General features: G+C 30.6%; 3 protein-coding genes across 4 annotated transcripts; 2 read left to right on the forward strand and 1 right to left on the reverse strand.

The window, feature by feature from the left end:
• Positions 1-2,824: 2,824 nt before the first annotated feature.
• LOC124434518 lies at positions 2,825-7,427 on the reverse strand. Of its 2 annotated transcripts, XR_006944807.1 has the most exons (6): positions 7,242-7,427; positions 6,748-6,912; positions 6,014-6,685; positions 5,388-5,540; positions 3,811-5,108; positions 2,825-3,399 (listed from the first exon to the last, which is right to left on the reverse strand). XR_006944807.1 is itself a non-coding variant. In XM_046984407.1 (2 exons), exons 1-2 carry the CDS (start codon positions 7,366-7,368, stop codon positions 6,719-6,721), a joined length of 321 nt encoding a protein of 106 aa, XP_046840363.1. In that variant the 5' UTR covers positions 7,369-7,427; the 3' UTR covers positions 6,701-6,718. The 2 variants fall into 2 exon arrangements, 1 of the variants encoding a protein (XP_046840363.1); XM_046984407.1 differs by lacking the exons at positions 2,825-3,399; positions 3,811-5,108; positions 5,388-5,540; positions 6,014-6,685 and having other exon boundaries at positions 6,701-6,912.
• LOC124434517 (RNA N6-adenosine-methyltransferase mettl16-like) lies at positions 4,487-9,567 on the forward strand. Its single transcript, XM_046984406.1, has 7 exons — positions 4,487-4,832; positions 7,565-7,705; positions 7,778-8,033; positions 8,127-8,193; positions 8,259-8,348; positions 8,455-8,610; positions 8,807-9,567. The coding sequence occupies exons 1-7, from the start codon at positions 4,526-4,528 to the stop codon at positions 9,278-9,280; spliced, it is 1,491 nt and encodes a 496-aa protein (XP_046840362.1). The 5' UTR covers positions 4,487-4,525; the 3' UTR covers positions 9,281-9,567.
• A 503-nt stretch (positions 9,568-10,070) lies between these two features.
• Positions 10,071-10,908, forward strand: LOC124435326. The gene is made up of 2 exons (XM_046985262.1): positions 10,071-10,460; positions 10,770-10,908. Exons 1-2 carry the CDS (start codon positions 10,276-10,278, stop codon positions 10,906-10,908), a joined length of 324 nt encoding a protein of 107 aa, XP_046841218.1. The 5' UTR covers positions 10,071-10,275.
• Positions 10,909-13,391: the final 2,483 nt, after the last annotated feature.

Genomic DNA, 13,391 nt, shown 5'->3' on the forward strand with positions numbered 1-13,391 from the left:
AGGAAAGAGAAGTAAATGTTTTACAACTTACAAGATTGAAACAATGTATGAGAATAAGATGAATGAGAATATAAAAGGTGCGTGGATGAACAAGTAAGCACTTGAAATGAAATTTGGAAGTATAAGGATTATGTTGAATAACGTATGAATAGTCTATGACACATTGAAATAGAATGATAGTGAATTAGTTTACTTTCTTAATCCTACAAAACGCCTCTCGGTGGTGAACACCATGTTGAAACCATGTTGAAAACTATAATTTAAAGAGTAAAGGGAATGTAAAGAGGTAAATATAAGATAAACACGTTAAAATAATAGAGCTAAAAATCAAAGAATTCTTGGTAAACACACACTGTTCATTCATTTGACATTATTTTAATTTCTATATCGACAAATTATTTTTTTTGAAAAAATTTCGTTTGTTTTACTGTACTACGTTTGTTTTACTGTACTTTCTTTTGACATATTATTATTAATTCATTATTTATCATATTAAGACTATTGTTTCTGGAATTAATTATCTTGTTCATACTATAATGCTATTATTATATAAATTTGATGCATTGCGCCTACCTTTCATTATTTCGTATATTATTTATAACACAAAATACTTAAGCTAACAAGTCGGGATGATGCACGATCTATTTGTAGTACTCCTAAAATGCCACATCATATGCCAAAGATCCAGGGTTAGGTTGTCGAGTAATTGAATGTAGACTGCATACCAGTCCTTTTGAGTACTTGGATTGGATGATGTGATTTTCATTGCTTTTTTGCCTCGAGTGACAAGTAAAAATCCCAGATCCTGTTGCTGTAATAAAATTATGTAGCCCGTTTAACCCTCTTGGGACAGAAATTCTCAAAAGTTTGTGCACATTTCGTTTGGTGATTCATGCTGGAAAGGCACGATCCGTCTCGAAAGGGTTAACAAAATAATCTTTCATTCATTGGCTACAATTTACAACTTCACTATTAAAGAGTACATCCTACCGTTGTTTTGACCCAAGACTTCACAGAATTTGTGCGTATTATGACATTTTTCTCATTGTTATAACATTTTATGGTTTTGTAGTGTCGTTGAATCATTTTATTCAAATCTGTATGAATAATCATCCTTTTTGACATTTCTTGTAAGAATTTTTTTATCTATTATAAAGAAAATGTGTTATTAACATTGAATGTTGAAAACGTAAGAACATCTACTGTCTTACTGTTATATTTAACGCAAGTGGTCGAAAGCTCACGATTTTCATTTGTTTGGGTTTTCGACATATATCTTTGCCGGCCAGAGAAGAGGCGATACACTAAACACGAATATGAAGATGTCATTAATGTAAAGTAAATAGAATCTAACTGATGATAATGTTAACATACCTCGTTTTTAGACAGTTGCTGAAATTGCATACGAACTTTTTCAAAGTTTTTAACTCTTTCAAAAAAGTGTCACATCTTGCTTGTTGATGAGCACCATTCAAACATGTTCCATGGCCACTCTCCAAAAGATGAAGCAAGAGTGTCACCACAATGAAAAATCCTATAATTAGGTAAAAAAATCATCCATCTTTTTTGATTCTATAATTATTTGGATTTTCCTGGCCTTCTTTGCAAGAAAGCCCCTTTATATGTAATTTTTTTAGGAAAACTACCTGAAATTGTTTGAAAAATCAATTTTGCCATTATATCACTTGAGCCGGCCTCGGCGATTTGAATTTAAGTATAGTGAACAATGTTGCTTTAATCTTGTTTGATTCTCATTTTATAGTCGTTGTTTTCTTATACAAAGTTGTAACGCCATATTTTTAGGCCATATTCTAACTTCCCAAAACTTTTAATTCTAAAATCATGATTTTGACATAGAAACAGACACAAAAAGCTCGTGCATTGTCGTGCTGGTGTTATTCATTGTTTGGTAAATGAAGCTCATTTTACGTTTTGTTTTAAATCAGAGTTTTTACCTTGTTTTTGTTTAACCTCTGTTGGATACCCTGTAAATATATGTTGCTTTGACAAAATCGCAAGTTTAAAAAATTTCTACTGAAAAGTGTAATAAAAGTATTATGCGCTGGTGCTAAGATAAAATTGTGAAGAGCACTCTTAACTGTATTTCAATTGCTTCTTTACTAAAATTACATTGTTTAGTTTAAGTTATTGACGAGCAATCTATTTAATTCTTCCCGTTTTGAACGACAATGTTTCCTTTTAAATATTACTGTGCTAAAATAGCTCATGATACTTTATTCATGTAATTCGGTATCTTTTCTAACAGGTTGATTGATGTAAGTTTTTTATATTGTCATTAAACTGTATGTTATGTGACAAATAATTAGTAAATACTGAGAACAGGGAAACACGTTTGTGACCACTACTTAATGTTGCTTATTACCACTTAAAATAAGTATATGATGCTTAATACCACTTAAATATCTCTTTGTGTCACTCAATACTACTTATAATGCCAATTTGTGTCACTTAATACTACTTAATATGACTTTATACAATTTAACAACCGTCAATTTCATTAAAAAAAAAAGTTGCTATGATTGTAAGACTTAGGACTTAAAAACAAATATATTTTTATTTTATACAATGTAATTAGTAGATAAAAAGTCTTCGTTTCTTTTTTAATATATTTCCACACTCAAACTCAAAGATGGCTAATTTTTTTAAATGAATAACATGATGATCGTTATTCCACGTTATTCCTGTAAATATTTGTTTGCTTGTGTAAACTACACCATCAAGTATTGTTTAACGTTGATAATATGCATTGATCGTCATCACCACCATACAAACCATACAATAAAATAACAAGAAGTGTCCATCATTTTAGTTGCAGTTTTATTCACAAAAGTAGAACATTATTTGTATATTTTTTATTTATATGCTACTTCATGTAACTACTACTACACAGAAATTCACTATCACTCTACAAAATATTTATATCTTCATTGAAAGAAGTTCATATGTCTATAATGCGCACAAGTTCTTCATTAAAAAATTGTACATTTTTTTAAAGGATTTTTTTTGAAAATGCCAAAATTAGTGTAAGTAAAAGAGGTGATAATGTGTAAAAGATTATACAATCGTCTTTTATCTGTGTGTAAACTATTTTCATCAAGTCAATGACTTATTGAGTTGACAATGACTTCATTGAAGACTTTTAACTTCCTCAAAATTAAACAGCATCTATTGCTTGACCATCTTCAGATAGTCTCACATTTTCTTGACGTGGCGTACATTCCTGTATAGGCTGATGATCGTTTCTCAAAATCCAATAATAACAAACGAAAATAATACAAACGATAAGTACTGCGAGGATGCTCACGCCAACACCAACAACAATTGGTAGTTTGTCAATTGTGCTGTCCTTTATAGTTGTTTTACTCCTGTCATCAGATGCTATAAATAAAAAAAAACAAAGTTTTCACTTTCTGGTTTTGGTTATTGAATGATATAAAAGAAATTCAAATTTGAATACTCATACTTAACCTATTCTTGCTAAAAATGAGTCAACATTGAAATGAACATAAAAATGACTTTTTGTTTGAGTTTTGTGTATGTTTTGTTAATATACTACAATTCTAACACAAACTTTACTAATTTTAATTTTATCAAATCTAGGGAAAACGTCTTTAAACTCTGGAGATAAAGAAGCTTTTGTTTGGATGATTCCATAGACATAGGGGATTTCCTTTATACTGTAAGTGAACGATCTTTCAAATCGAAAAGTTTATATTTAATGCTTTATTGAACACATTATTAAACATTTTACGTTCAGTACTATGTTACTATAATGACCTTCTTACATACCTGATTGTGAAACACAACTTTCCCGACAATTTTCTTTATTCAATCCTTCGTTATCACAAGTAAGTTTGGCGTTAATTGGACAGTCAACGCACTCTTCGACAAAAGCAGTCTTAAATTGTCCATTTGGACACGATAAACTTTGAGCAAAAAGAAAACATAAAAGAAATCGCGTTTTAAACATTTTCTCTCCTGTTAAAAGTTCCTTGTAACAAATTTAATGCAAATACTTTATTGTTCGCCTTATTGTTCGCAACAGCAATCTTTATTATTAAGACAGGGTTTATCATTGGTTAGAAGTACAACAGAGAACAATGACTGATTGAAATAATGATTGTAAATACTCATCTTTGCCGTGAACTAATCGAACCAGAAGAACTGACAATTGCAATTTTAAAAAGCTGCACGATTTTTTATATGGGCTATACTCTCATTGGTTATTACCATTTGTCAGCGACTGGTACAAACTATTTTGTACGTTGTTTTCCGACTCAAACGTCACGTTTTGCGTGTCAAACATACTCCATAAAATGTGTAGACCAAATAGTTTTGACAGTGAGACAACTTAAGCCTGGAAACCACTCGCAAAACAATTTGCGCGGAACGGTCGCTGGCAAGTGGTAATATAGTGACGTCATCACATTTAATTTCAAAAACATCTTACATGACGTATATTGGATGATGCTGTATTTTACAACATACCATAAAATATGTCAATATGCATGCTCGAAATAAATATAAGAATTCACCTGCAAACTTTGAAAAACTTGGCGAAATGTACCCTGAATTTCGTAAACATTTGATTCCTACATCAAGTGGTTTCACTGTTAATTTCAAGAATGCTGAAACATTGCGTCAATTAACAATGACCTTGCTACATGAGGACTTTGGATTAAACGTAAAGTTGCCATTAAACAGACTCATTCCTACTGTCCCTTTAAGGTTGAACTATATCCACTGGATAGAAGATTTACTGCAGATGTTACCAGGTCACGAAGTAGACCAAGTGGTTGGTATTGATATAGGTTAGTGTCTAATATTAAAAATAATTAAGTGAAGGTTGATAATGTAGAAAATGGGTTTCATTCCAGGTGAACCGTTTATTAAAGCACTAAAAGTACGTGGACGAAAATCACAAAAAAATAACTACATTTTTCATGTTCATATGTTATTCTGCTATACAGCTCATAGTTGATCACAAGAAGGCAGTTGTTCTATGTAACTCTCTTCATCGCTAAACTTATTGAGGTCCAATGGTACATCTCTTCTGTTGTCTTGTGGGTTAGGTATATCTACCTCACCTATAGTATTTAAGGAAATTGATTTAATATAATAAAAGTTGACTGTGAAAGGATAAATTTGGGAGACATGAAAAGGGAGACAAAAAAGCCAACATTTGTGTGTGTGCAAAGGAACTGTTGTAAGTGAACACGTTATGTTATTAAGTTATAAAATTGGGATATCATTAATTTATCTAGTTAGGAATTTCAAAAATCAAAGACTTTTTCTTTAAGAATATCAGTTAACATAAAACAATCTTTACTTGTGCTTCATAGAGCATCTAGTGTTATTTATCTTACCATTTTCTTCATCATCTTTTCTACTGTGATGCATTCGTTTCCGTATTACAACAAATATCAATACACCAATGAGTATAAGAAATGCAGGTACACAAGAATACAGAACAATATATATATTCTCATTATTTGTTGATGGTTGAGTATTTGGAAAACCTAAATACAATAATATTTGTTAGATTGCCTTTTTCAATACTTTTTGAATGGGCTTCAATGACATCCATAAATATTATAAATGATGGAAGATTTTTAATACTTCATCTTTTGTAATGTTCTAGCGCAATAATTACGTGAAAGAAACCAACAAGCTTCATATTTTCCATACAGTACGCGCTTAAACGTTTTACAATATAAGAACTAAAATATTGTGCGTCATGTTAAATATTTACGAAAGAAGCAAGAGACTAAGCATATTTTAAATTGTGAGCTCTAACTTCAATGGGAAAAGTTCCCTAATATATAAAAATGCTGTCGTAAGCAACAAAATTTTTATCGCACTATGTATGTGATTCGTGAAATTTCGAACTTAGTAAATAATAGTGTTCAGAAGGAGAAATATAGCATATAGGTTGTGAAAATACGGGCTGTATTTAATAATCTTCACAATTGATTTGTAATTTTGTACTTACAACTCTCTTTACATTCCGAATATATATCCTCTTGCAATGTTTTAAAAATTTCACAGCCATCATCCTTTAAGGGACAATCTTCGCAGCCTGTTTCCTTGTTCATAAAATAGCCAAGCTTACATGTTGTGACCATTGTTTGAATTTGAAAAGAAACTTCTCAGCAGTCTTTAATAACGCTATGAACGAATGACTGTTATACACCTCGAATAGTCAATGAAATGTCAATTTATTTAAAGGGAAAGACCCAAAGACAAGGGAAAACCCGCCAACTGAAAAACATTTCAGCTCATATTACATACACATTTCTTATTACTACAATAAAGAAACGAAATTTTAATACAACGTAACATTTGTGACAAATTGAAATGGTTAATCGTTTATCTCTGAACTCTAAAGATTTCATCCCCATCATGATCTCCTTTATTCAAATCTCGGGGCACATTCCCACCATGATCGTCTGTATGTTGTACATCACCAACATGATCGTCTGTGTGTTGTACATCACCAACATGATGATCGTCTGTGTGTTGTACATTTCCATGATGATCGTCTGTATGTTGTACATTACCGTGATGATCGTCTCTGTATGTTGTACATTACCGTGATGATCGTCTGTATGTTGTACATTACCGTGATGATCGTCTGTATGTTGTACATTACCGTGATGAACATCTACATAAAAAATTAGTTAGGATAAGTTGATGGTTAATGTTTTAATGTGTGAATGAACGTACTATTCTCTTCGTCTTGTTGTGAACGTGTTCTCCAGCGTCTGGAGGCTAATATTAAGAAGATCATCAAGACAACTGTCAGGAGGAGTGAAGCTCCAACGATATAATCTGTTTGAAGAGCATGATTTTCTTTCTCATGATCATTTGTTATTAGGAGAGGAGGAAAACCTTTAACAAGATGAGCAAATTTAGTCATGTGTCGTTAACCCAAAACTAGTTTATCTGGTTTTTGATGAGGAACCCCCTAAATAATTATTCTGCAACGTTGCCATTTTTATGAATGTTGTCTCCACATGTACTATCTATAGTCCAATTTGTATTATCATAATAGTCGAGAATTTGCATAAAATGCGCAATCAATTGTGGCTCTGATTATTTACACGTAGTCTTTTATTGGTTTTAACTAAGGAAGCAAAACTTGCTATTTTAACTTGATTTTTGTATCAAAGTGAAAATTATCTTTGTATTCTAATTTGTGACGATGTATATACACTTACATCCTTTCATGCATTCAGATTGCGCTTCTTTTTGTAATGGCAAGTAGGCTTTGCATCCATCTTCGTCTGTGGGGCATTTCTCTATTCCAGAGTAAGGGTTGTTGAAATATCCCTTTTTATGTTCCATTTTGTGAAAGTTCTCGACTACGGAATCGTTACTGGCTTTGGTGAAGTGATATTCTTGCATCAGCTATGTATTATATTTTTGGGGAATCCCCATTACATCATCAATAGGTGATTCCCGTGACGATGTCACTATTTTCCTTCCCATTACATCATTCTTCAAAACCTTTTCTTAGCAATTTGTTATGATTTGTTCTCAGGAACTGGAGCTTCGTGTATCTATCCATTGCTTGCTGTCAAAATGAATGGATGGACATTTTGCGCTTCCGAAATTGATTCACTATCTTATGAGTACGCATGCGCCAATGTTAAGCGAAATAATTTTCAAGAAAAAATTGAAGGTTTGATAGTTCTAAATATTTTAGATTTACTGATTTTTATTTTAGCAACTTTTGGCGAATATTTTTCTGTAGTTCGTCTTGTTCAGTCAAATGTGGTTCTTGAGGAGCTTTTATCACGTGATGATAAAATTTATCATTTTTCTATGTGCAATCCACCGTTCTTCAGTAGTTCTTCGGAGGTCTTTAAAAACAAATCAAGGAGTATTAATCGTTCGAAACCTAGCTCCATTTGTACTGGATCTGAATCAGAGATTTTGACGTCTGGAGGAGAAGTGGAATTTGTTGCAAAAATGATCACTGATAGTTTGAGACTGCGAACTCGGATTAAGTAATTATGAGTTAAATTTCTGTTTTTTCATCTATATTCAGTTATTGATGTTAATGATCCTTTAGTGTTAACAATGAATTTTTATTCCTGTAGATGGTATACTACAATGTTAGGTAAGAAGTCAAGTGTGATGATTTTGGCCAAGTTAAAAGATTCCAATGTAAGAGAAAGTGTAATACACGTATTTTCCTGTCTATTTTTTATCATCATTATCGATATATGTAGATCCATAAGATAAAAACAACTGAATTCAATCAAGGACGTACTACACGATGGGGAATCGCTTGGACATTTTTACCTGACATCTTTATAACGGTAACATACTGTACTCAAGCATAAATATATGTTCTTGTTAGTGTTGTGGTTATCACTAGTTGAATATTGATATAAATCGATTCTTTTATCGCTTTTGATTTTCAAGTTACCGTTACCGAAAAAAAAGAAAGGAAAGCCACTTCAGTTTTTATTTCATCATAATTATGTTCACGGTGTTAAATTGGTTTTAAAGAATTCCAGAACGATTGAAATAATAAACACAATCACAGCTGCTGTTGAAAAAATACTTCGGGAACTGGAGGTCAGTTATGAATATTTTGTATGCTTTTCTTTACTACGACATGTCTAAATGTCTTTTACTCATCTAGTGCAAGTAAACATCCCATTACCATACGTGGGAGATTGCTTCAATTATGAACTAGCAGTTTTAGTTTTCCTCGTCAAAGATAACTTTATGTGGAACATGTTGAAATTTCCCTGCTTTTTTATGCATTTAGGTAACTGTTGTATCAAGGACTGATGAAGATAGTCTTTCAAAATTGTATTGTTCAGCGCAGTTCAATACTTGGGCTAATCAGAGAAGAAAACGTCGCCTTAACGTAGGGAAACTAAAAACAACAAGTGACACTTTTATCAATAACAAAGAATTTCAAATTACACAGGAAACTGAAGTGGACAGAAATGATTATGGTATCATATGTTGCTCTTCGAGTTCATCAAATAATTATGAAAATGGAAACAAACGATCTTGTTCTTCAGACGAAGAAAGTCAGCGAAGACCCAAAGTTGCGAAATTAGAAAATGTTTTTCTTGAGTTTAATGTGTTTGTTGGAGGACTCAAACAAAATGATGACTTTGATGTATTTTTTAGAATGGAATGGATCAACGGCGAGGAGAAAAATGCCATGTATCAACTGTTTCAACTTTTTCGAAATCGTTTTGACAGCAAAAAAACTTTTGTAGCTTCTTAGAAATTAGAAATATATACTGATTTTATTGAAGACAATAACTCTTCTTCTGTTGGTAATGATGATGAAAGAAAATGCTGCATTTGGTAAAATGTCATATGTAAACTAAACTAAAACTAACTTAAATCAGTTATATACAAATCATGCGACACATTGAGCCAGAAGAAAATACCACACCATATAAGATTATAAGATGTACGTTAAACTACGAGAATTCTATTTCATTTCGTCCACTGATAATCAATGTTTGTAAAGTATGTATGCACCGATAAATATTTGATGTCATCTGATGAATGGTGATTTTGGTTCAGATGTGTTAAAGCAAAGTCCTTAGAGTAAAGGCTATCTTCAAATCGGCTCCTTACATAATGAACTTGACCACCTAAATGTCCACCTGTTCATAGCAGTTCTTTATTTTTGATGGTGTTTAAAAACAGTAGTCCATTATTTTATATTCATTGTTTAGCAAAATTGAAAAATCTTTATGCATCACCTTTACCAACCAAGAAATTCATCAAAAACAAACGTTATTCTGAAAATAAACGTTCCGAAAATCAATAGACTAACAAATACACAAATCTTCACATCACTGATTTTGGTTCAGATTGGAATCGAACTATACTAACTATTCCCAGAATTTTTATCTGTAATTTTGAATATCATTATTGATTTGCGTTAAAGTTTATCCTTCGTTTCATCAAACCACAACAACGTGCAATACCAATAACAACAACATATAACAGCAGTCAATGGTGGCAATAACACACGTAAAGGAAAGGCACGCGTGGGCTACACGAAATACTTTAATCCTTAATGCAGAATGTTCATCAAAACAGTCGATAATCGATTTATTGTATTATATTAAACAAATAGCTGTGTCTGTTTGTTTGAATTTTGTACTTATCCATTATTTTTTTAAGATGGTGATAGTTTTACGAAATTAATCGTGCGGTGTTAAAAGTGGACATCTGTTGTGTTTTTACGATCACATTTTCATCATGAGTGCCGAGGAAAAAGATGAAGACGTGAAACAAGCTCAAGATTTTTTAAATTCGTTTGTCGAGAGAAGTGCGGTTTATACTGATGTTGAAAATGTTCCTAAACAATCGTTTTCAATGCATTGCTCAAAAGAAGAAATTCATGGAGAATGTCTTCACATTGCTTTGGAATATTTGCGAGAAAGGTACAGTAAGATTTACGTTGATAATAAGCTGTCGAACATTAAAATAACTATTGTACTTTACACAACATGGAATAATTGTAATGGAAAGTTATATTAAATAAAACGTTAATATGAAATGCACTTATTAATAATCAAAATCACGTTTTTGATTTTCAATTTACCTTACCATAATGTTGACACAAACATTTCTTGCACAAAATATATTTCAGTCATGTGATGTTATAATGTTGTTTTTACAATCGCAAACCTTTATTGTCTGTATTCTACAGCATATTTCATTAGTTGGTTTACTTTATTTTTGTTCAATAGTGGTGCTCCTGAAATCTTGGCAACTATGCTTGCTCATCAAGCTACAGCAAAGGTATTGGAACAAGTTACTCCTCTAAAACACTCAATAATATCAAGGCTCAAAAGCACAACATCACAATTTAATTTCAAAATTTTTTAATGATCATGGTATAAACCAAAAAGATATAGAAATAAATCGGAAAAAATTTTATTTTACCTACTTTGATTTAGGAAATGATTTAATATCTAATGGAAAAACATTAAATCTTAAAGAACATGAAATAAGATCTATGTTACCTGACTTAAAAAGAAAATGAATTGCAATTTCATATATTTAAAATAAAAATTAAGGAAATGTATATAGTAAATTAATGTAAGCGATACAATGATAGTCAATAAAAGGAGAAGTTTATACACACTTATTTTATTTACACCCTCACCATCATTAACCTCACAAATCCCTAAATTATGTAGTCCGTCATTATCAACTACACGAACATCTAGACTGTCAATTCCAACATCGTATTTAAATTTAAGTACTTAGCCCATATCGTTTATAATTTTCATTTGCTCGACTAAAAATCACTGAGAAAGTGAAATAAAAATGGATATAAATTGTATGTTAGAAAATTCTAACAACTGAGAATTTAACTTATTTGGGAAATAAGAACAACATTATAAAAATATTCAAATTGGTTTCAGCCAATTATTACCAAAAACAATTTTAGAGAAGGTGGATGGATATGGAATACAGATACTAGTGACAAACCAGGTTATCAATGTGTAGCAGCGTGGAAAATAGAGAAAATTTATACTTTTTGATAGTTTTGTTTAACTCCAGAACACTATATTAAAGTAAAAGATGGAAAAATTTGCAACTAATATAAAATTAAATTTTGAAGTACTTTCTTATGAAAGACGTCAAAATATTAATACAACTAAGTATGGTGTTTTGTGTTTGTTTTTTTGTTACAAAATTGTTTAAAAATTCAACATTTTGAATATAAATAACCATAATTCGACTTTAGAAATGATGAAAATTGTTAACTACGATATTCATCTTTTTGGTTATGCATTCATGTGACACATATTTTCTAAACTTCTCTAAGAAATTCTTTATTAGTATATAATTCATTATATTTTAATAATGAAGAAATTCATGTTCATCGTTTCTACAATCATTGAATTTATGATCAACCATATCCTTCATATTAAAAATACGCTTAGATCCAAAGTAAAATGTGCTTTTCATATGTTTTTTTGTAAAATATTACTATCACAAACATTCTTCTTCAAAGTCTTTATATGAAACACGAAATTTAGAAACTCGTAAATCACGCTTGATTAGAACTTCAGAAAAATGAATAGTTACGAAAATTGTTTTAAACTTTCATGACAAAAATTCATCAATATATTCTCTTCGTCCTTTTCATTACTAAATAGTACTTCTACATTTGTTTTCTTATCTTTATGCCTTTGAATACATCAAATTCACAGCAGAATTGAAAAATTGGAATGGAGTTGTTTCGTTAAAAAAAATTCAATAATTTTTCTTCTTCTTCAAAATCTTTTTTATATGAAATACAAATTTCACTATCTCTTAAATCACACTCGATTAGATGTTCTGGAATCAATGAATATTCAAGAAAATTCTTCCAAACTTTATAACAAACTTTTCATCAACGTATTATTTGTCTTTGTTTTTCCATTAATAAATGATACTTCTACATTTTATTATTATTTTTCCTATTTTATTTACTATATCTTTAAGCACATCAAATTCACACCATTATTGAAAAAAGGAATGGGATTGTTGCATTAAAAAAGTTGTTTTCGTTAGAAGTATTATACTAAATTTGAAAATTTACTCTCTATTTATACAGGTCATTTCTCGTAAAGAAAAGAATTATATTTATTCAATAAAAGTATATTTCAGAAATAAATAAATATTTACATAATCTATTGGTCTCAATTCATTAGGAAAATATTTTTCTTATTTTCTTATGTTCACTTTTTATATATGATTGTCGAAAACAATATAACCATGATCATTTTATTTACTTCATCTATTAAGCATTCCATAAATTTTTTTGATAATGCCTTATTAAACAATAATGTTTTTAAATTTCATTATCTCCTACATTATTGAATACAGCAATGTATTGACTATTTGTTTCAGCTGTTCTTAATTTTGTATTTCTGTAATTTAAATTTTGAGAAATGAATATGATAAAATCCTCATGGTGACAGTCTTGTGTAGCAATTTTAATGCAATCTTTTATATTGTCTTCTTTATTATCCGTTGCATTAATTATCAAATAACAACAATGGCTCGAAATTCAAATACTACGCAAGGAAAGATGCCTTTTTGGACAATGTGCAAAACTGAAACTGTTTTGACTCAGTGAAGATTTTTGCATCGAACTCTATGCATGAGGGCAAGGACTGGGAGAATATAAAAATCTAAATAATACTAAATGCGAGATATTTATGTTGATTGCTATATACAATTGAGATGGATGGGAACTAGATGAAAACTTTCCAAAATTTTCAATTTTGGACATGCTGCCATGAAAGAATTGCTGCCAAACCTAAAAAACGTCCGAAAGAACTTCAAAAAGGCTGTTGACTTTGAGAAAAAAA

This window comes from Xenia sp. Carnegie-2017, unplaced genomic scaffold (genome assembly GCF_021976095.1).
Source record: "Xenia sp. Carnegie-2017 unplaced genomic scaffold, XeniaSp_v1 HiC_scaffold_14, whole genome shotgun sequence".
In the NCBI taxonomy this organism is placed as follows: Eukaryota; Metazoa; Cnidaria; class Anthozoa; order Malacalcyonacea; family Xeniidae; genus Xenia; species Xenia sp. Carnegie-2017.